The following is a 24,042-nucleotide window of genomic DNA, read 5'->3' as shown; positions in this document are numbered from 1 at the left end:
CAGAAGAAATGTAAGATACACATAATTCTCTCAGACCAAATAAAAGCTTTTGTCTACATGACTGTTTGTAGCATTTATTGAGAATGTCAGGGTTTATTTCCTTTCAGCATCTAAAAGATTAATTCCTCACAAGTTTTATATTATTAAAATAATTGCATTACCAAGAATCCTGAATTGAGTTACCAGACACATGCTTCAGCTACTGGAATATTTACATTGAATGAAGGTAACACAAGTTTCTACAATGTTGCAAGCATCTCGTAACTCATACACAAAGAGCTAGCTCAGAAATGGACTCTGTAACTTCTGCTATAAAGAGACTTTGGAATTATTTTATTCCATATAGGAATAACACTAACACTGTTTGACAACTTCCCATGAAAGCCTCAAGAAGTGGTGAAGGGAGCAGTTAGCTGAGCACTGAATGGTAAAAACCATTGATGTAGATGATGAGAATTGGAGGACTCAATTTGAAACACACCTGGCATTTTGTCCATCACTTGCTCTCCCTTGGCAAATTCCCCATTTCATCAGCTACTTCAGGAGTTCAGGTGATGTTCAACATCCTATCAGGCCTACCTAGACTTCAGCTGTTCAACCTCCAATGAACACACAGTGTAATTACTGGAGTGCATAACTGTCACAAAACTCTTACATCTAATTGTCTACCTAGTGCTGGGATCCCGAAGCTCTGGGAACATCAGAAAAGTTGGATGAATGGCAGATGGGGGTTAATCCCTTTCACTTTCTAGCAGAAATCACCAGCTACTGTACAGCTGGGTGTATAATGAATTAGCATCTCTCTCCAGAAACAGAAGTTTAGACATCTTCCACCGATCAGTTGTTATTATTAAGAATCCCAGAGAAAAACAGAAACCTCAAAGGAGTAAGATGAGTACTTGTAGGCAAATTTTCAGGTGTCTGAACAACTCCAGAAGTTCTGCAGCACCAGCAAGTGGCAGCCTTAAAACCATACCCTGCTCAGATCTTGGGATTCCGCGTGGAAGGTGGTATGCATGACTCAGATGCAAAAAATGCTTGATTACCTATGAGATGGAGAATGGGACAGGAGAAGCCCTGGCTTTCAAGCTCTTAGAACTCCAGAAACACAGCTTCACAAAACCAACAAAGTATGCCTGTGAACAACATCTTGTAATACTCCTCCTCAGAATCTCCTCTAAAAATCTCATGCAAGAGCAAAAGAGGCAAAAGGAATGAATCGTGAGCTGAACTGCAGAAGTTGGGGCACTCACTAAATTAAACATGGATGCAGAGGCCCACCTATCTAAAGAGCAAGCTTGCTTCTAAGGACACTAAACCTTTGGGGCCCAAGATTCTTTGTAGAAAGTGTACTGTACAAATCCAATACTAGTTTGTCTCCAGCAATGCACCCCAAATTAACAGGTATTTTTCCATCTTAGTTTTTTTATGTTCATCTCACCAAGCAGCGTTAATTAAGAAAAGCCCATATTCTGGTGTTATGCACAGCAGAAAAAGCCCACAAGGAAAGCAGTAATTCCTTCTTCAGACTTCAAAAAATATGCAATAAATTAAGGCACAAGCCAGACAGAAAGAGTAACAGAAGATTTGCAATGGTTGTTCAGCAAGTAAACATCTGCCAGGAAGGCAGGGACCCCAAAGGAAAAAAAAAGACTAACTATAACACATACATGCAGAGATTAATTTAAGACTAGTAAAACTAAGATTGCAGTCCACCCCTAGTCCTCTCCTACTTTGGTTTCCAACATTCATGTTCTAACACAACCATGTGGATAATAAAACTATCTCAATGATTTCTGGGGCCTCGGAGCAGGTGAATACAGCCCCTTAATTCAAGATACAGCCATTATCATTAAAACTTGCTTGGTGTTTGAATAGTCAGAATTGTTTCATCCCTTAGACATTTACACCCAGGAAAGCACCACACAAGATTCTGTAAAACTTTTAATTTATTCCCCTCCCAAGTATCCAGAATAGAAGACCCTCTTTAAGTTGGAGAAAAATGTGTCAAAGAAATAGATCACCAGAAAGCTGTTGATATGAAGAAGAAAAAGCACATACTAACAAGGTTACACAGAAAACAACCCCAAAGTCCTATTTAATGGGATAGTGCAAGTTAACAGCATGTCTCTGGCAAGGATACCTTCATTTGGATTATAAAAGTTTTACAGAACAGAGTTAAGAGATTGAGAGTCTGGATGGGTCTCTGATATTTCACTATAGCATTAGGAACGTACTGTTTGAAAGATGCTGTACAGAACGACCCACCAAACAAATGTATTTACAAGCCTGGGGAGAAAAAAATTATTTTTCAGTTTATTCAAAATAAAAATACACATAGAATTATGAAAATATAGGTTTACTATTTCCACCACACAGAAGTCAATGCTGCTCTCTGAAAGGCTTGCAAGATTATTTCAAGTTTTTAAAGTTCATCTTTTTCCCTCAGTAAGGTGTACCTATGTTCACTGGGTGCCAGTTTCTGGAATGAGCTCTCTGGGGGGCTGCTGGCTAAATCCTGAATTGGCTGAAAAAGAGAACAAACAGTACAATTGCTTGTTAGACTCCTTTTAATAATCAATCACCTCTGTTAAATGAACTTCTAACATTAATTATGAGAGGGCACGAATGTCCAGCATTCTCACAAACTGAAGTGTTGGTTTGGGGTTTTTTTGGAAGACACATCATAAGCCTCATGTAGGAGGAATATGCACATATACATTAATTCAGGACCATCAGTTAATGCTGCTCCTTTGTTTGTCACATTTCAAAGGAAACAGCCACCACCCACATTTCTGTACAAGTGACTTAAAAGTATTTCAAATGCATCCCAATTGTTTGAGTCCATCTACTACTTGCTTTGAAGGGATTCCAGTAGGTGTGTTTGTTCCTGAGGTACACCAGGGCAAAAATGACATCTCTTTGACAAAATATTTAATAATTTGTTTTCAGTGGAAACTAAGAAGAAAACAAACCAAATGTGCAATTCAAGAGACACATATGACCTAAGTCTCCAGTGTAAAGGCCAGTACTGCCATCACTCATGCATACACATCTTCCACAGGACAGCAGGATACCATGCAGAGGTGAGGAAGCCAAACCTCCTAGGTTTTGTGTGCATTTCCAAGGCAGAAAGGAGACCAGAGCAAGCCTGCAGCTCTAGGCAAGGAGCCTGTGCCCAGATGGACAGCAGGACTGCAACTGCCTCAGAGTGTCTCTTCCTCACACACACCTATCCAGCTCCCAGCTGACCAACTGCCTGGCCTGTGCCTCAGTCTCCGGTCCTATTTTTTGAGTCTCCTCCTGTTGACCTAAATTCTGGTTGCTCAATGAATTCTGGAGAAACACAGGGAGTGACCAGTTAGATGACTCACTGCTGCAACAATTTAGCTCTTGTGTTTTCAAGGCCACATTCACAAGCAGTCATTCTCCTGGCCCAAGGCAAGTCCTCCAGGACTTTCATGCCTTAAATCTTTTAACTTTGAGCAGGGCAACAGGAAGCTGCACTCACACAGCTTAGCACAGAGCCACCCGTACCACATGCCACAGATGACTAGGAAAATAAGCCTGTAGCCTTAAAGAGTTTCTGTCCTTCACCCATGGGTTCTGGGATGGCATAAAGCACCCCAAGGTTAAGGGCACCAGGTCTCCTCTGCGACCAGTGGGGCTTTCCGAGTCATAGACAATGCACCAGAAACAAAGTGTTTAAAACCAGCCACCTCTTTAGAGTCCCTGAGGTAATGAGAAGGTTGCCTGACAGGCTGTTACATTTGCACTTTTCAGCGTGGCACCAAGCATATGAGCTGAGTGGTGTATCAAGAAGATACAAGGCTGATCAAGACACACTTAGAAGACTGGGCTGAGCCGAGGGACTTGGGGCTGGTAATGTCTCTTTTCTGGAATACTGTGTCCAATTCTGGGCTTCTCAGTTCAAGAGACAGGCAACTATTGGAGAGTGTTCAGCGGAAGGCAACAAAGATGACTGGTGGACTGACACATCTCTTAGGAGGAAAGGCTGAGGGGGACACTTTAGCCTGAATGGAGAAGACTGAGAGGAGACCACATTAATGTCTAAAAATACCTAAAAAGGAGGGTGTAAGGAGGATGGGGCCAGACTCTTTTCAGTGGTGCCCAGAGACAAGACAAAGGGCAATGAGCACAAGCTGGCACACAGGAAGTTCCACCTGAACACGAGGAAAAACTTACTTAGGGTGAGAGTGACAGAGCACTGGAACAGGCTGCCCAGAGGGGTTGCAGAGTCCCCTTCTCTGAAGACATTCAAAACCTGCCTGGATGCAGTCCTGAGTAATGTGCTCTAGGAGATCCTGCTTTAGCAGGGGAGTTGGACTAGATGATCTCCAAATGCCCCTTCCAACTCTTAGTGATTCTGTGATTCTGCCTATTGGACTGCACTAAACCACTGAGGGACTCCTGAGTTTTGTCTGGAGAAGGATCTAGCAGTTGTGTTCCTGAAGAGATCCCCAGAGTGACTTCCAGGCGTGTAATTATACAGCATGACAACCTTTGAGCAGTACAGTGAGGAATCCAAACTGACAGTATTCATGCTGCTTGGTAACTACACTAATAAAAGGAGTAAGTCCTATTTACCACTTACTGGTCTTTTGTTGATGCTCTAATAATCTGCCACCTGCTTGGATTGGTGACTATGAGTAAATACAGAAAACATTCAATCAATTGATGTCTCCCCTTAGAAACACCCTTCCATTGTGTGTCATGTGGGAAATAATGCATCCACGCCGTGTCATCAGTTTTTGCACCAAAATCACAGGAGAACATAAGAGCAGCTCTGTGAGCTCAGAACAGTCATCTAGCCCAAGATCATCTGTTTCAGTAGAGAAAATAACAGTCTTATGCTGTCCCCTCATCAAGGCAAACAGGTACCATACTTCCCCCCTAATGCTCTCCCTGCCTTTTCCCAAAGGAATTTAAAAGAAAAGCCAAGTGTAAGTGGCAACATATGAAGAGATTCCTCTTTTAAGAGACTGAAGTTAAAGGTACAGACATGTTAGAAAGTACAGTTCTAACAAGGAGTAAAATCTTGGTTAAATGGCCACATTCAGTTTATTTGTTGCAACCTTACCTGACCAGGTGCTACGTCAGTTGGATCAGGGCCATGATGAAACTCTCTATGCAGTTTTCCAGAATGCAAGTCTAGTACAAATTGCTTCAGTTTACCTGGAATTCTGAAACAAATCCAACAGAAATACACACATGTTTATTACAAGTAAAGTCCAAACACAGAAGATTTAAAGTGCACTGTTAAGAGTAGCCACCTTTTCTTTATCTAGCACACTATGTCCACTTTCAGGTGATTAATACAGGACAGGAAGCCAAATGGTTTTGTCAAGGTATCCTACCAGCTCCTTTTTCTTTCCACTGTCTCTTGAGAACACAGCAAGTATTTCATCTTTTCAGTAACTCCCACAGAGGTGTACTAGCCAATAACTTCATTGTATACTCACTTCAGCTCCCCACTAACCATAATGTAAGAGGGAACAGCAGGTTCCAAACACACAGTTTACAGATACAAATGACAGTTGGGTAGCAGTATTGACAAAACATCTTTGAAAGGCTCTCAAGTGCCTGAGCAACTGCATATACACTAGAGATAAGCACTAAGAGGATATCAATGTAAATCTAATCTGAGATCATCTACTGTCACCCACAGCACACATGCTAAACTACAGCATCCAATTTGTGAAATGTCAGATAGACTAAAAAGCTTAAAATGAAGAGTCGATCTACTAAGTATTAAAGATGAGGCAAAAAATATAATGTGAGAACTGTTCATGCTTTCAAAAGATAATGAATGAATGGAGGCAGGTTTTGTAGGGAGTCTTTCTTCACACCAATTGTTACATTTAGGAAAGAGGGACAAAATGTGGTCAGACAGGTACTTCAGATCATCAGAAAACTCTATGAATGAAACGCTGTACAGCAGAGCCAGAGGCTCCAGCAACATCTGTAACTAATCAGTATTGCAGGGGTACTTTGAGGGGTCTTTTCGCTTCTTAGCTAAGATCAGGAATTAGTAGTGATTGAGAGAAGAGGATTCATTCCAGTGCAGTTACAGGGACAACAGAATCACTCCTCCTTGCTTTACTTTGGGCCCTGCCCTGCTGAGACACTCCCCTCCAACCTCTCCTCTCCTAATGCAGCAAGGGCATTTGGTGCCTCCAGCCTCTTGTAGCTCAGCCAGTTCTCTTTGAAAAGCTACAACTCATCTGGTTAACGTGCCTGGGAACTTCCAATCTGGAACATCGATATGAATAGGGCCAGGTGGCCAAAGCATGAGAACAAAATATTTGGTGGTGGTCTCATTTGCCTATGAAATGGTTATTCTCCAAAATGACAACTCTCTAAAGAGAGAGGAGATATTTTATTGGGCCAGTTCTCAAAGTAGGATATCCAAACCCCATTGGTTGGTGGCAGCACTGAGATTACCAGAGACAGTCTGGGGCCAGTTTGTAACAGAGTCCAGAAACTGTACTAAAGTGGCAGAAATCCTGTTAGTCAGATGAAAGTCTCAGAATTAAGATTTTGCCTATTATTAAAAACAAAACAAAAAACCCAAATCAAACCAAAAAAACAAACTACACACACACAAAAGATTATCAACCCTAAGAGCTCCAAGCTCTCATTTTCAAACTGTTTGTTAAATATTTCTAAGTATCAGCTCAATTTGCTAGGGTAAGGCTGAATAATTATTTATCATTAAGCAACTGTCTACAATCCTGATGTCTCTCTCTCATCTTCATTTGTATGTAACTGGCAAAATTGGTATCCAAACAACAAGCAGCTTTTACTATTCTGATAGTGTTTCAAAGACAGAGGTGGTGTAAGAAACAAACATGGAAGTCTAAACTAAACATCTCTATTCCCCATAAGAGATACTAATTTATTTTAGTGCTGTTTCAAAAGTCACAATAAAGAGTGATTTCAAAATGCAGATATCTCCCTGTCTTTTTAAAACATGTGTGGTCAACATGATCTTCCAAAGAAGCAGGAACACAGGGAGGAAAAAAGGCACTATAAGAGTTTCCACACACATAGCTTTAGATATTTGAGAAGTGCTATTTGAGATACATCAGAAACTACATTTTAAAAATAAGCCTGTGGAGAATTATGAGGACAAGCTAGATTTGAACCCTGCTTCCAGATGTCAACATTTCAGGTAGAAAAATGCCTGCTGGAATGGCAGCATTAGACATGGGGTTACATTCATATTGCATGCTAAGTCTGAGCTTTGAATCTTGGCTTTGACAAAAACGAAATGAGGAAAACTTCAAGTCTCAAAGTCTAGGCACATAATCAGGGCTTAAGAAGTAGTGTACATGCAGGTACCTCCTTTGAGACAGAGACTGGGATTTAACAGAACCTGAAGACAAAGACAGAATGCTCATCTCATGCTGAAAAGCCCCTGAAGATAACACACATCTTCACTCCTCAACCACAGGAGACAGAACATCTGCTTCCAAGGCAGTACAACATAAAGAGACAGGCTGATGTGAAGAGGATTACCAAAGTGGCATTTTGCCTAAGCACCCTGATACTCCTCTCTCACATACTTTATCCAGATAACGTAACAACGATCAGCCACTTTCCAAGCTGCCCTTGGAAAACTTCAGAAACCCACACAGCAATTTTTCTACAAGCTTTCCAGGTTTGGAGTAATGCAGGAAGGCTGAAATTGCACAGCAGGAAAAACCAAACCAGCAGGCTGGGAATTTTACATGGAGCATTTTACAGTATTACAGTGTCATTGCATAACACAGTACTTACAACATTCTATGTAGTATATCAAACCTTTCAGAGTTAATTGATGTATCTACATCACCGTGAAAAAGAGCAGGTTGGGCTCCAAATGTCTAACTACAATGGGAAATACCAAAACTTTGAATTTAAATAAGAGTAGCATCTAAAAACTTATTGAGAGGGTCTATTCTTGCATAAAGCAATGTAACTGTTTAAACAATTACTTCAGGGGCAACCTGATCTAGCCGGAGGTGTCCCAGCCCATGCAGGGGGGTTGGAACTAATGATCTTTAAGGCCCCTTCCAACTCAATCCATTCATCTATGCTTCACACTGACCGATACTACTTTAAGGCTCTGACATTGAATCATGCATAGCCAGTCTTTTCTCTCCTAGATTTATTAATCTCCTATCATTGTACTGATGAAAATATGAGCATGTCTTTTCCTTTGTTCTTCTCAAATCAAAAAGTGCAAAGAAAAATACTTACGACAAGTCACTGAAGTCTGGGAAGACATACATGTGCCTAAAGCTGTCAATGGCAATAACAGGGCAGTCTGCTGGAGTCTTCTGAATATGGAGGAGTGGGTGCCTGAATTTATCACAGTCAGCATGGAGGAAGTTTATTGTACCTGGAAATTGTGAGCACACAAAATTCCAGGTTAAAGATTTTCTTATTACCTTGAAATCCTAAACACTTTAAGTATCACAAAGGTGGAGATATAAAGTAGACACAACATGCAAGTTACAAAAATACATTTAAATAACTAACATCACCAAAGTAACAGATTTTTCTTAAAGTTTTTTTGGTCATGATACAAACTGAAGTTTTGTTTAATACCATCTCAGTGTCTTTTAGACAAGAAGGATTTATGAAATAGTTATTTACTACTAAATTGTGTATCTATTTCAATCATTTCCAGAGGAATCATTCCCCACTGTCAAAAAACACAAAGCCCTTCAGACTCAAGAGCTTTAAAGCTAGGATTCCATTTGGCCTCTGCTTCCACACTGAGTTCACCTGAAAAAAAAAATAAAAAAATCTGTAAAAACAATGAGTAGCAGGAGTTACTACAAACCTTTTTCACTTATTAACTGTCGTGCAACCTCCTGTTGGAATTTCTCTAAACTCTCCAAGTCATCTTTCATGTGGAAAAGTATAAGAAAAGGAAGGCCTTCTTCTGTCAGTTCCTGCACAGAAAACAAAGGACAAATCTAATTTCTTCCACTTCTCAAGGGCACTTAGGTAAGTGATTCCAGCAATTTTCAAATCCAGCGAGATCTCTCCTTTAAAAACAGCTGAAAGAACATGATGTTAACTGCTGACCCTTCATCTAAGATACTGAAGTGATACAGTTAACCATGTTTTTTCCTTCCTCTGCATAGTATACAGCTGATAAAGTATGAAAGTATTTCATTATCAGCATTTTGGGAAGGGATGCACATGTATGGGAATACTTGTTCAAAAGAAATAGCCCAATTCTGAGACCCATACAAAGCACAAACAACAAGCATTTGCTTGCCTCAAAAGTGATTTTTTAGGCAACTTCAAAAATCAGCTCAACTTGCTAAAGCCTGGCTGAAAAAAATCACTCATTTATCATCTACAAATGCCTGCAGTCTTGTCTATCTTTCCTTTGCACAACTGGTGTACAAGCACCAAATGCTGCTATTTCTTTGATTCTAGCCTGCATCAGAACAAAATACATGTTTTTTTCAGAAAGACAGCACTCATTCATTCTGCCACCAAATAGAAGAGCTTCCTCAGATATTTTTGCTTTGCAGCAAGTTGGAAGAAATGCTTTCCATATCAGTGGGCAGCCAGTGACATACAGCACATGAAATAGCTGTCATTCTTCCTTCAACCGTCTCTTCCAGGTAAGTTGAAGCTTAGTCTTTTAACAGCAGACTGCAAAGATCTTGATAACTTCCATGCTATTGACAAGACCCAAGCTTCCCAATCCATCCCTACACAAACTACCAACCACATTTGTTCATTCTGATTTCTATACACACAACTTCAGCTGAGTTTCAGCCTCCTTTCCTATTAGAGGATGGGGGAAAAGTCTGTTCTGTACCACTATGATTATGGATCCATTCCCTGACTTGTTTCAGTAGGTACATTTCCAGAGGGAGAACTCTCACAGAAAGCTTGGTATTCTGGCTCTAAGTTCCCCTCTTGCTTGCAAGCAGCTAAAAGGACAACTGCAGTTTCAGCATCTGCATAGTTAAAATCCTTATATGCGGTGAGCGATACTCACAAGATGAATTCATCTCCAAACAGCTTGTTAGGACAGCTGGCTTGAAGGACTTGCTAATTTGGGTCCTAACTAGCTTCTAGAAAGTACCTACCTTTGTTTGCTTTTCTATTCTAGCTTTCATAGCATGTCTCACCAATCATGACATGGCAAGTGGAACATACTTCATTTGCTTTGAACTGCTCCCTCAAAACCTACTGTTTCATTTGGCACTGAGACTATCAAAAGATTTTTCATTAGATCTGAGCTTCCCACATTACTTTTGAATGACTTTGAGAAACTCTTTGCCTTTTCAAAAACTTAGTTTGGCACCATCATTAGACCACCTGGTTCAATGTATTAATTCAACTTAAAACTTAACAGACCGAGTACAGGTTAAACGGTGATTTCTTCTGAATGATACTACTAATTCCAACAGCTTTTCTCCTCAACTATAGGGACATTCTCTTTGGAATGGACAGTCTTTTCAAGCAAAAGACCTTGCTTCAGAGTTCAATTACTGTGTGTTGTCTAAAGTCACAGTTATGAACTCTGTTCAGATCAGGCATCTTCTTAGCCTGCCCATGACCAGGTAATGAAAACATTAGGCAAAAAAAAAAAGAGGGGAAAACCTACCAGCAGTTTTAAGAGGTCAATTTTGATTTTAAAAGTCTGTGGTAGACATTTTTGTCTTTACCTTATTTGTACAGTATTCTAGTACCATAAACACAACAGCTACAGGATTTAATATTTTTACCTGTAATATTGTGCAGTATGCATCAAGAATCAATTTAAATACTGTACAATCTCAGCAGGCAGAAGTATCTCAATTTTAGCATGTTTACATTTGTTTGGTTATTGGCAGCACTGAGGTTTTTAAACAAATGTTGCTAGGCAAAATGTCCCACTGGAATTGTAAAAACCTGCCTAAGTAAACAGGAATCCAGGGCTGGGAGAACAACCAGAAAACCCACAACACAATGTGGTGCAGGTCGACAGTGCTGAACCTTGGCTTCTAAGGCTCAGAATCCGATTTTGCCATGGGAAAAGTACACTGAAATCTACCACACACTTCTAAACATGTTAACAAGTGGCATCTTTTACATATTGAATTCCAAATGAAGAATTAAAATCTGTTTAACTAACAGAACTTTCCAATAAAAGCCAGCAGGGCTCACCAGAAGCCATTTAGTGCATTTCACCCTATTCTTCCCATTGTCACATAACCTGATGTGTTCTGTGTGCCCGAAACAGCAGTGTTACATACACTGCAGATTCAAGATGAAAAATTAAGTATGCAGAATGAGAATGAGTCATGTGACTGATCCTTTGGTTTCTAATCCAGTCTGGACAACATGCTGCAAAAACCTCACCAGAGTTTCTAGCAGATACTGTGGCTATGTACAAATACTCCTTTTGAGATACTACAAACTTGATGATCTTCTGAAGATTTTTTTTTCCTGTTGATTATTTAAATAAAACATTTATAATATGGAGTTGGAAATAGAAGAAAGTGGAGTAAGTTGTAAAATAAAACAGAAAAGCATTGCAAGTAAATAAGGATAACAAGAAGGAAAGAGATTTTTAAAGCAAACCCCCAAACTTATTCTTACTAATTACAGCCAAAAGTAGAAAGGCACAGGAAAGAGCTTGTGAAGCTAAAAACATGAAGAAACCCCAAAAGCAGAATGGCAGAAAAATTCATACCTCCCCATTTTCAAATGTGATTTCTCGAACTAGTGGTACACATTTGTCTTGTGTCCATGCATAAATCAAATCAAAATTGGTTAGTGAGCCTAAATACACCATATCAGGAGCATTTTCCTGTTGAAAAGAAAAATACAGTAACTGTGAATGACAAAAATGACAGTGCTACCTACAAAGATTACCTACCTGACAAACTAACAATATCCATGTAAATAAATATTGAAAGCCAATCTTAAAGCAATAACCAACCCTTGTGCATGCAACATTTCTATTAACTATGTTACATAAGAAATCAGGAAAATAGATCTTCTATAGAAATAGTATGTCCATACATAAAACCCCATTTAGATATACTCTAAATGCAGACACTCATAGTTACAAAGCCTCACCAAAAAAAGCCCTGCTAGTATTTTACAGTACTTGAAACAGGTATTTTACATTTGCTTTCCCAAAAGGATTTGAATAAACAATTCTTTCCTTTATTTGCTAGTAGTTTTAACTCAGAATTCAGTGCTGCCATCTTTTAATGTAATTACAATTTTAGTCAATACGAATTGAAGCATGACTTTGCAAGCTGTGGCCACGATTAAGCACACCTTAATTCAGAAAAGCCATATCAATTAGGTAACTTAATACATTCTGGTTTTGCAGAAAAAACTTTGAAGCCCCTTCCTTCCCCCTTAGGTCTTTTTAAAAATCGGCTTCTCTTTTGTAAGTAAGTATTTTCATACATTAAATTTGAGAAAGGAGCAGATTTTCAGGTATTATGTTTCTAAAAAGTAATTCTTGCAGATTTTCTTCTGTACTGAATTTTTATGAGAATTTTTTAACATACTGTTAATTTTACTAATTGAAATTAAGAGAATGGCCCTTAGCACTTGTGAGCTAAGACACACAAGACAGGCAAGTGACAGCCAAAGAAATACTTAGTAATTGTCACTTGATTTGCAAAACGTGAAGTGCACCAGCTGTTGAACTTCAGATTTTTAAGACTTCTTTACATGAAGCATCTATACACATAAGTGGACTGTGCTTTTAAAAAAAACAACCAAACAAAACAAAAACCAAAACACAATTCTGGACACTGGCATTTTAAGTGACAGATTTAGGTTCTGTGCACTTAACTGGCAACAAATGAGACTGAGATCTTTTTCACTGACTCAGAAATACAAGCTCTTATGACCCTGTTTCTCATGCCATTTAACGATTAAATAAAATTAGGATTTGAGATGCAGTATCATGCTGAATGCTCTGAACATCGTATGCATTAGTTCATATTCACATATAATGACAAGAAGCAGAATAAAATACATAGTTACACTTACCCCTGGAGGCTTGTAGATTACATTGTCTCCACTAAATCTCTCTGCTTTTGAAATAGCCCTACAACAAACCAACCAGTAAGCATGTCTTGGTACAGACAAATAAAATAACTGAGATACCAAAAATCATATTTTCATTTTCTATCCTTTAACGTGTCCCCCCCCTTCAAAATCTGAGAATTCAAATCTTTGATTTTTAAAGTAAACTGTGAAGTGACTCCACAGAAACCTGACCTGAGGTAAGAGGACATTGAGGGAGTCAGCAAGATACATCCCTGAGATGAGAAGAGTGGACTAAAGGCATTGAAGGGCAAATGATAAATGCTAGTACAATTTTGGGTAAAAGACCATCAGGGAAAAATTTTAATCAATGCCTATAATAATGTAATAATAAAAAAATAAATACCTATTCTTAAGGAAGGACAGAAAGGGGGATTGTTGTTTACATTTACTCTTCCTGTTCCACTGTTTATGCTAGAAATTTAAATCTTATTTACCTTGACAAAGAAGGGCTTTGAGGTGCTCTGCTGACACAGGCAATGAGAAAACGGATGGCAAGTAGGCCTACACTATCCATTTTACCCTCCAAACAGATCTAAAGACCACAAGACACAGCATGCAGTTTCTGACCACTGATGATACGGTGTGTGTGTACCTGGAGAACACATGCAGTTCCTCCTTGGTGTTCAGATTAGTACGACACCTTAGTGAGTTCCACCCTTGCCTCTAGAATATTTGTGGTTCCTTAATCTCAGTCACAACAGAGCGCCCTGAAAGCTGCTAGTTGGTACTCCCAAAATTATCACCTCTTATTCAAACAAATGGGGAAGGCTATGCATCCAACACAGGAGTCATAACAATGTAAGGCAAGAAAGCTCTCAACAGAAATAAACCCTTTCACCACCTTCAGACACTGAAGAAGGCTTCCTCTCTTTTTCTCTCTCATGCTTTGATGTTCTAACATGACTCATGTTGGCAAGACAGAAATTACTGGCTGCACATACCAGAAAAGAGTAAAATTAACCCTTTATTTTCCTTTTAGCACAGACTAAAAGAAAAGCACATCAGCCTCTGGCAAACATTAGCTAACCATTACAGTTTCTCCAATTATAGTGTATTTTTGGTGGACTCAATATAAGCATTGGTGAAGACTGATTAAGAGGTGTTTAAAGGGAGGGAAAAAAGAGAGGTAAAAAATACCTCAACTTATCTCACTGTAATATGAGGTAAATCTTCCATGGGTCTGAACAATTTAGAAGACCAAGAAAAAAAGGTATCATAAGGCTTGAGTCAAAGTACCTTGATCCAATTATCCTTTTCTTACCACATATAAAAGACATCTTGCACAGCATGTTACACACATCAATATTTGTGCCAAATTAGAGATGTACATTTTAAAACACATTTTTGTATTCCAGACACAACAACTGCTTTGATAATGTGAAATTAGACTTTTTTGTGACAACCATCACTGAGGTAACCACTCACATCCCAAATAATCCTTCACCAATTAAGAAGAAAGTGAAGACCTAGAAGCCACCTGCCCACTCACTGCTTGGTAAGCTGACAATTATATATAACAAAATACATGCTCCTGGGTAAGCCTGCACTGGAACCCAAAAAGTCCTATTCCATGTTCTTCCACTTCAGTAGCTGCAGTTGTGAGTGATTTGTTTCAGATAAATAAAGAGGGGACATGATGTGAAAATCCCAAATGCCTGAAGACAGACCTTTTTAAAACAACTACCAAAATGGGAACACTTTGGTTTGCATTTTGTCTCTTCTTGAAGCAGTAACATAGAAGGTGAACCTCTTGGAACCACACAACCCCCCTTCATATTTGCTCTTCCATGAATTACCTACAGCCTAGGCTATGGCTCAGTGGCACAAGACCATGCTCTTCCATATCTACAAACATTTCAGATTTATCCCTCTCTAGTTCTACTTTTAAATATCTACCTTTAATATCTCTTAACCAGTATCCTTCCAAGTCTTCTCTCATTAATCATGTTCTGCAGTCACCTCAGATCTTAACAGAAGTATGTGGATCAGTTGATTTAAGGATAGTTTTAAGCATCAAGATGATCTGCAAATTAGTACTATTAATACAGTTTAAAAACAAGCTTTTACAACTACCTAAAGCCAGAATAATTCTGGCATAAAAGGGAACAGTTCTGCCTTGACAGAAGTTAGCAAAATAATTAGTTTATTCCTATCAAATGGATTTGAGTTTATTTTAGAGCTTACTAGAAGCTTGAATGTTACAGCTCATGTTACTATATATCTGTTGAACTCTGTCCATAGTAAACCCAAAATTCCCTCTCAGAGACTGCTAAGTTGCACAGAAGAGTTCAACTGACCAGAGTCAGGACCCTATGAAACATTTTGCTATATTTAATCTGAATAAAAAACCTGTTACATAGCCAGTATCTCCTTCAGAAGACTATTCACATAAAATTTTTTAGGATGCTTGAGAACTGCAGCCACTCAAGATATGCCAACATTTTGTTTCCAGGGTTGCTGTCTGGAAGGCTGCACTTCAACACACTTAGCAGCTCCAGGCTAGAAAGGGAAGGGGAGTCTGGAGAAGAGAATAATGACAAGCCTGCTGTGCAATCTGTAGTTTACATGGGCAGGCTACAAATAACCAAATTGAAATTTACTCCACTGTGTGTGTTAATTGCTTATATGTACAGAAGAACAAAGAAAAACCCATAGTAACTACTTCAAGAATGGCATCCAACAACCACCAGGTGCTGGGAGACTGTTTCCCATTATACAAAGCTGCCAAATAGCAAACCAAAGACAAACAGACTCAAAGAACAGGAGAGAGAATCTTCAAAATACTGTTATCTTATTAATGATTTTTAAAATAAGGCATTGCTGAAAAGAATGAAAAGCCATAAAAGGGTGCCAAAAGTAATTTAAAATTCTAATAATAATTGAGGCTGGCTGCCCCAGAAGCAAGCATAGATGCATTCATCAGAAAACATTTGAGATAATGGCCACTCTTTGGGGTTAAGACTGACAGACCTACAGACCACAGACTTATAAGATCTGATTATCCTCTCACAGCCAAGGCTGCCTACATAGTCATAGGATATCTAATTGGTAATTGAAGGAAAGGAAAGCCACATGTACTCCGCAAATACTCTCCCTCAAACGCCAAACTATTTTTTGGAAACACATGGGAAGTGACTGACAACAATTTTTTTTTCAAATACAGGAAACATTTTCTACCTTGACACATCCTCTCATTTTCTTTACTACTCTTCACTACATCCAATTCAAAAAAATCTTATGGCAACTGTATATTGTATAAAAGCTAGTAAAACCTATGCAAATTCCTGATCTTGCAGTTGTGGGCAGACTGCAAAACCACTGCATTCAAATTAATGCCCAGACACCTTAAATTGGCTGGTGCTGGCACATTAAACACTGCAGAAAGAATCTGTAATTGCATTTTATTATTCTACTTAAAAAGAGAATCAATCACTCCTAATTTATTCTTCTTCCTCCAGTGAAGATGTTTTAATATTTTTAAATATTGCTGTAAATCTGAACAAGGAGGAATTTCAATTTTTGTAGTTTGCTCTTCTAGACTCACACTATGCAGCTCATCAGTACAACTGCCTTTCTAAAACCATTACCATTTGCAATAACACAACTCAAATGAAAATGAACCAGGCACAGAAATTGGGCATTTTGGAACAAGGTCTTCCCCAACATTTAGAAGAAATGAACAAGCACCTACTGAACTATTTTTTACAGAAAAAAAAAAAAAAAAAAAAAAAGGAAGGAAAAAACCCCTACAAAAAGAAGGAAAAAAACCCTTACAAAATAGTAATATTTTAAAGAAAAAAATGAAGAGGGTGGGGGGGGGGGGGAAGTTACTCAGTCTGAAAAGCTGGTAACATTCTTGCCAAAAAGTTTTCAAGCTCTTCCCTACTTGTTCCTCTCTCCCCCCAAAGAAGGAGGTTGTTGCACAGCTATTTAGTGCACCCTCCTAAAAATGCCTCAGTTACATTTAAACTATATTGACAAGGAGTGAAAAAAAGAAAAAAGGCAAAAAACAAAGTTGAATTTCACAGCAAACATTAAAGCTAAGAGGAGTTTTTGTCCCTCTCCTATCCTTCTCTTAGTGTTTTTATCTGTTAAGATCTAGTTTCTTCAGTTATGCCACACAAAGTATTAAGTAAGTCAATTGAATTAAAATATATATAACTCATTAAGGTAATTTCAATAATGAAGTCAAGCAATCAACCAACATATTTTAAAACTCACCCAAAGGCAGCCAGGAACACACAATCATCATGCAAAATATTTGCTACCCTTTCAAAGGTTCTGTAATTGTCAGAGTCCTTTTGCTCAAAGTATCCAACAATGTGTCTTCTGCTGCGCTGTGAAAACAGAGGTTAAATTATAACTCACTTCAAATTATCATAAACTATCATTACTCCTTATAGTTATTAAATACAGATCTGCCATCCAATAGCAAATAACTGTGCAGAAGTTATCTCTCTTCTGCCTTTTCAGTCTTGAGAAGCATTCAGTGAGGAAGATTACAAGTATCTTGTAAAATACAACATATGAATCTTTTCAAATTATTAAAGGTAAAATAAGTAATTTGGGAGCAGACTTATTGTAACAAAATCAGTGCAGTTGGAAGTGATTATATTGGAATAATTTGTAATACTGGAAATGATCCAGCTCCCCACTCAGTTTGAAAAAAGCAGTCGCAACATTTCTGAATGGAAAAATATGTACTTCAAATACATCATTTCCCCAGTTCAACAGTAAAAAAAATAAAAATAACATATTTAGAAGGAATAAAAGTGAAAGACTTACATCAAGAGAAGCCATTTCTTCCAAGTCTTGGACCTCCCTAATAGGGTTACTCTTCTGCTGCCTGATATAATCTGCTATTGCTGTCACAGATCTCTGGCCCCTGTATTCTCTCTTCATCATCATGCCATTCCGGAAGAGTTTCAGGGTTGGGTATTTGCTTATCCTGTATCTCTGAGCTATATCCGCTAAAAATTAAGCGGATTAAGAATTAATTAGGAAAATAAATTAAAGAAAAAAAAGAAAAAAAAGAAAATAAACCCAAAATCCTACAAATAAATAAACACACTAAACATGGTATCTTAAAAATATATGTGTGCACATCTGAACCAGTAGTTTCACATCTTCAAACAAGAATAAACTAAAAAAAAAACAAACCAAAACCCAGACACTTGGGAGAGAACAGACTGCAGCTACTGTATTTCTCATATGTAATGATATTCTTTAAAAAAAAAAATCACAACCAAAATCTAGGGTTAGGAAAGACCAGACCTGGTCAGCTATACTAATTTAGTGCACTTCTTAAGAACAACTAGGAAATCCAGTTTAAGACCATAATAAGAACATGAGAATCTGAAAAGCTTTCCAAATCTCAGTTAATACACATGAGAATTTTAATGAAATACACCTTCCCCTGTTTTTCTCTAAACTCACTATGACTTATCTCAATTACAGTGCTGAGAACATAATTGTAATTACTTCAATTTTATAGAACCCTGTGTAAAAGATGAAGGCCATAAAACTGGTGTTATAATATTGAGCTGCTTAGTTTTTGAATTAACACAAAATTTTAAGTTTCAAAATTCAGATAATCACCTCTCTGGTCAACCAGTGTCAGCATTCCCTTTGAGAGAGTTCTTCACTCACATCTACATGTGTACCCAGCTGCCTTCTAGGCTTAGACTTCACTGAGATTCACACAACAAAGTTACATGTATTTGCCTTCATGCAGCATAGGAGCACTAGCTATTTTCACCATTATAACTGGTCAGTTATTTATCCATGGGACTCATAATTGTAAAAGGAAAAAAAAAATAAAGAAATGAAAGAGGTTTTACAGTAAAATTAGAAGAACAGCAATGAAGAAAGCCAAGCTGAAGCAATAAAGCCCAGTTTCCCACGAATGTGTGTCCTATACCACGTATCTTTAATAACTCCGAAAGCAATAATCTGGTTCTTCACTACACCCCACCAGAGTATTTCAAGTGCCCCCAGTTTGGTTCATCACTTGGACACAGCAAGTTGCAACAGGCTGTGTAGCTATTTCCCAGCTACATAGTGATGGGCAGACTTACACATAACCAGCAAGTAGCTCATGGCACACCGAGCACAACCCATCAGCCCTGAGTTCTTACAGCAACCTTTGCTACCGTGCAGAAATTGGTTTTGTGCCACTCCAATATCCAGCAACCACCTCAATCAAAGTTTGTAAGTACTTAAGAGCTTTGAATGCTCTTCCCATTTTCAGATGTGGTTGAGTTCAGCAAAAAGCTTTAAGTTTTTATGTGGAAGGACTGGAGAAAAAAGGTAACCAGATGCATTTGGGATTCTTAAGAAACCAAGACTAAAAACAAACAATAGACACAAAGCATCCAAGTAGATTTCCGCAAGTACTTTCTTCATGCTTTTGCATTATGCCCTCCTGTTTATTCCTCCCCAGTAAACATATATAGAATCTCAATCTTGTTTGTATTTAAATCCCATTAAATCCCAAAATTTGAGCAGCCTGCCTACTTTCCAGAGCTGTTTCATCCTTTGAGGTGGCTCATTCCAGTCAACTACATCCACCCCACTTTCCCTTCTCCCTCTTGCTCTCAAGGGAACAGAGAGATTCTGAACTTAATGAACCAATTTATCCCCTGGAGACAGAGAAGTTTAATTCAGTCAACAGTGAGGGGAAGGCACTAAAAGGATGGGCTGAATGTGTGTCCTGTTACTTTTCACTGACTCCTTAGTCAGAGGGTACATTTCAGGTGACTTGGACTGGCCCACAGCAGGAAGGCAACCAAATGAGGGTCCATCAGCATATCTGGCACAGTACTGAGAGATGTAAAATCTTATACTTTCTTACAAGAATGCCCTTTCTTCTCACAAACCAGATTTGCTGCCCATCTTACACTTTTTAAAAGAGAACGGAGACAAATCCTGTGAAAACTATTATTTAGAGGGAGTTGTCATGACCAAACTGCTGAAGCTGAGCAGCTAACACACAGCTCAGCTACAAACCAAAATGAAAACCCTGTGCAACTGGAAATAAGTCAGTCCCCTGTGGAACTCTGCCTGTACCTGTACTCTAGCACATAAAACTCTCTACTTCTTTTGGACGTTTAAGAGGTAACAAAAATAATTCTCTGCTGTCTGGAAAACAAAGTGAAAAAAATCAGTTTTAATTTCTGTCAAAAAGCTATTATCACCTAGCAGATTTGGTTACTGAAAACAGTCTTTGTAACAGCTACACAACTTAACCTAGTCCAAGAACTGAAAACAAGATGTGCACAGCAAAGGAATAAGAACCATGTCTACTTCACACGTCCAATGTTCTTTAACATTCCTCAAATCAGTAAGCTTAAAAGCTTCATCAGCCAAAGTCAGTTTCTAACAAGCTTTTGTTAAGTATTACAGAATTCAGTCTATCAATTTTGAGTAAGCAAGGATTTGACCTGTTGCCTAAATACCCCAGAAAAATTTCTTAATGCACTAATTGCAGTTAACATTAAGGGTAAGAGATTTTATGTCCTCAATTCAGAGTATTCTTATTTCAAATTTCGCAATGGGAGATAAGATGACAGTCAACATTGGCAAGCATTAGAGCAATACCTTTTTTCTTCTTTTTAAAACACCATCTCTTTTTTGGTTAAAATATCTAAGAGCTGCCTGCAAGAAGGTGACAAGTATAGCAGGGGAGCAATCAGTTTATATTTGCTCAGCATCAGTAAACCAGGCATGTTCTGCCTTCTGACAGAAGGACCTTTGGTCTGTCGATACATTAGTCTATCAAAACTTGACCAGGGTCCAGCAAGAGACATGAAGCACTATGTATCAAGGTTTTGCAGAAACACAGTGAGATTTAAGATTGTTACTGTTACAGAGCTCCACAGCAAGAAAACACCCAAACTACACTTTTGTCTCACAACACAGACTTCTTCCTTCAGGTTATTTCCATGGTCATATGAAGATGCATGGGTTGCAGAATAGACATTCAGGGGGTCTTCAAGATTCCCAGAGATGGAAATTTCAGCTCCTAGAGATATGAATCTTCACCAAGTGCTGAAGTTGTGTTAAAAAAAATTAATGGCAATAAAATGCCCACCATTAAGATGGAATTCAAATATTATTTCATAAGTCAGAACTTGCATGCTCTTTATAATTACACTGAGATTCCATGAATACTGGTATTTGAACTAACAAAGAGATGATGGCCCAACACAGTAAGTATTTGAAAATAATCTTTTTACAAAATATAAAATGCAAGTACATGAAAAATTATTTGAATCCATTCAAAAGTCAAATAGAGTAAACCTTAAATGCTTCATTAAATCCTGGCATTTGATACAGGTAGAGTTAGCACAAGCAGAGCAACTACAAAATTATACTCCTTTTAAAATTGGAAATACACAAAGCAAATACATGGAATATTGTTTGAATTCATTCATAGAGTGCATTAGTTATAGTAAATCCTAAATTAAATTTTAAAATATTTCTAGACATTCTCACTGTCCATTTTCTGATGAAAGAGGTATTTAAAAAAGATAAGGGTAACCTATCTAAAGAAAAAGAAGGGAAAAGATAGTCTCTCAGCTATAACTTTACACTTTCTTCAGATACTAGGATACCCAAAAATTACAAACCTTGAGTTTGTATTTTGCCCAATTAATCATTAAATCACAAGCCTCATGTCTATGAAAAATGTCACACCATTTATGATAGGAAGCTACTGACATACTGGATAATCTCCTCGTCTTCTACAGATCAGAAATTTGAAGCATGACTCCAATAGCTGTTGAATTCAGATGATTCAGACCTCCATTTTGCACATATACCTCTTGGTACAAAACTATTTCTAAATTGTGCCGACTGTTTTCTGCTATTCATTCCACACACTCCAACAGGAGTGTCTTCACACTTGCACTGTATTGATACTCCTTCTGAACTACTGAAGAGAAAGCAAAGCTGTCCCTTACAATAGGCCTGATACAGCAGCTTTTATTTTTGTTTTCAAATAAACTATGTTCAATTGTTATTTTGAAAGAAGCTTTTACATGAAGCCTGACATTTACACCCCTGTTTTCCAAGTCAAAATTCTCCAAGTCTGATGAGTATGATCTTCTGATTCTCCAAGAAAATGTGCCTTATGAACTATCAATTGTGATCCATATTTTTATTGTATTTCTTGCACTGTCAGCCATTTCTCTGTCTCTGAGTCTAGTGTGTTCCTCTACTCAAAGAAAAGCCAAAATTCATTTCTTGGAGGTGTGTCAAGCTTTTCACATGGTGTGTATACACATAACCTAACCTAGAGCTTCAAGCAAGCACACAGCCTGTGAACTGATTCCCAGAATGCTTCAGACTTCATTGCTCTAGGCTAACACCATAACATACTGCCCGAAAAGTTCATTTAGTCTATCAGATCACATCATAGAGAAACTGAAATTCATTGTCACTAAAATTAAATGTACAATGAAGAATACATTGAAACACTGCATCAGGACACACAATTCTGAAATAGGCTCCCACCCACAATATAGTTAAGAGGGTTCTTCCTGCTTTACAGGGGTCAGGGTACCACACTACCACCAACTCAGTCCACTATCTTAGTCTTCCAGGATGATAATTCATACCACCAAGCTTTTAGATTTTAAGTCTACAGGACTGGCTCTCAGAAATGTGTCCACTAGTATTTGAACAATACTGATAATGATCCTAAATGCCCAACTCATAGTATAAGGCAACATCTGAAGCAAATCATGTGGCAAGCAGAAGAATACAAGAGCCTAAAATAATTCCTAAAAGAAAAGCAAAGTTCCAAAACTCAAATGCCATAACAATATTTTCTGAAAATACTCATAATGTCCCTTTTTTAAGGAAAGTCTTCATGTCGTCTGAGGAAGTGCTTAGCACAAACCCAGGCTACTGAATTTCCTACGTGATGGTTAAAGGAGTTGCACAGCAACATCTGCATTCATAGCTTGAATATACTGGATCTAACATTAATATTTTTTTGTGTCAAACCATCTTAACCATTCCTCACCCTTTTGCAATACCTTCCATCCCAAAAGTAACAAATCCTTCGGCAATATATTTGAAGCTGGAACTATCAAATGAGTATTCTGCTTGCTCACATGAGATCAATCTCATATTTTGAAGTCCCTTAGGCTACCTGCCAGGGCACACCACAGATGAGAAGTGAAATTTGTCCTTGATAGTAGCTTTTTACTTACTTTTCATGAAGCTTTTTCTCTCAATTTAGATTCAGTTAAAAAGGCCTTCTTGCCTCCTACTTTCCTACATATAGCCCTACATTCACCTTATTTTAAAGTACTTCATAATACAGCATGCATTCTTCCCAGTTAAACTACTCATTTTGTGACACTTGAACACAATCATAACACCTGGGAATATTCATAGGAAGCAGAATTAGAAAGGAACTCTGCAGACAATCTAAACTAGACATCTTACCCCAATGATTGTGATAATGGTAGTTTGTGTGTGGGACCAAAGCAAGTACATGAAAAGCAATCAATGTTCTACATCTAACTCAGCTCCTAAGAAAGCTGGGAAACACCAAGTCTAGACCACCTTCTGCTGCAAAGGAGCATTCACAACAGCTATGCCTGCTCTTAGCAGGGCCTCATCAGTAGGCATCCCATAACCTTTTCTGACAGACTTAACAAAATGGCTCTCCTGAGGAGAGCCATCAACAACCTCACCGAATCACTTCCACTTTTCATTTTCTCCAAAGATAACTCTTCCAGACTGTTTGTTGATGGGTTTGTTGTTTGTTTTGGTTTTTTTTCCAGAAAAAGTGGCAAGAATGCAATGAAATCTACATGCTTGTTTACAGTTTCATTAATTTATTATTTATTCATTCCAGGTTCACTTATGAACCTCCAAATCTGTTACTGTTATTGGGCTTACTCTCTGAAGACAAAGCAGGAA

General features: G+C 38.2%; 1 protein-coding gene across 1 annotated transcript in view; it reads right to left on the bottom strand.

Moving 5' to 3' along the window:
- Positions 1 to 1,931: 1,931 nt before the first annotated feature.
- The window catches only part of ERP44 (endoplasmic reticulum protein 44), a gene marked incomplete at its 5' end in the record, with an annotated part of 30,235 nt that continues 8,124 nt past the window's right edge, over positions 1,932 to 24,042 (bottom strand). Inside the window, 8 exon segments of the mRNA XM_009993638.1 lie at positions 1,932 to 2,527; positions 5,102 to 5,204; positions 8,266 to 8,407; positions 8,855 to 8,966; positions 11,720 to 11,836; positions 13,045 to 13,102; positions 17,326 to 17,441; positions 17,890 to 18,074. Of these exon segments, the coding sequence (XP_009991940.1) occupies positions 2,426 to 2,527; positions 5,102 to 5,204; positions 8,266 to 8,407; positions 8,855 to 8,966; positions 11,720 to 11,836; positions 13,045 to 13,102; positions 17,326 to 17,441; positions 17,890 to 18,074 (935 nt within the window).

Source organism: Chaetura pelagica, unplaced genomic scaffold (assembly GCF_000747805.2).
Source record: "Chaetura pelagica isolate M959 unplaced genomic scaffold, ChaPel_1.0 scaffold723, whole genome shotgun sequence".
NCBI lineage: Eukaryota > Metazoa > Chordata > Aves > Apodiformes > Apodidae > Chaetura > Chaetura pelagica.
The sequence above is the reverse complement of the archived record's forward strand: the minus strand, read 5'-3'. Positions and strand labels throughout refer to the sequence as shown.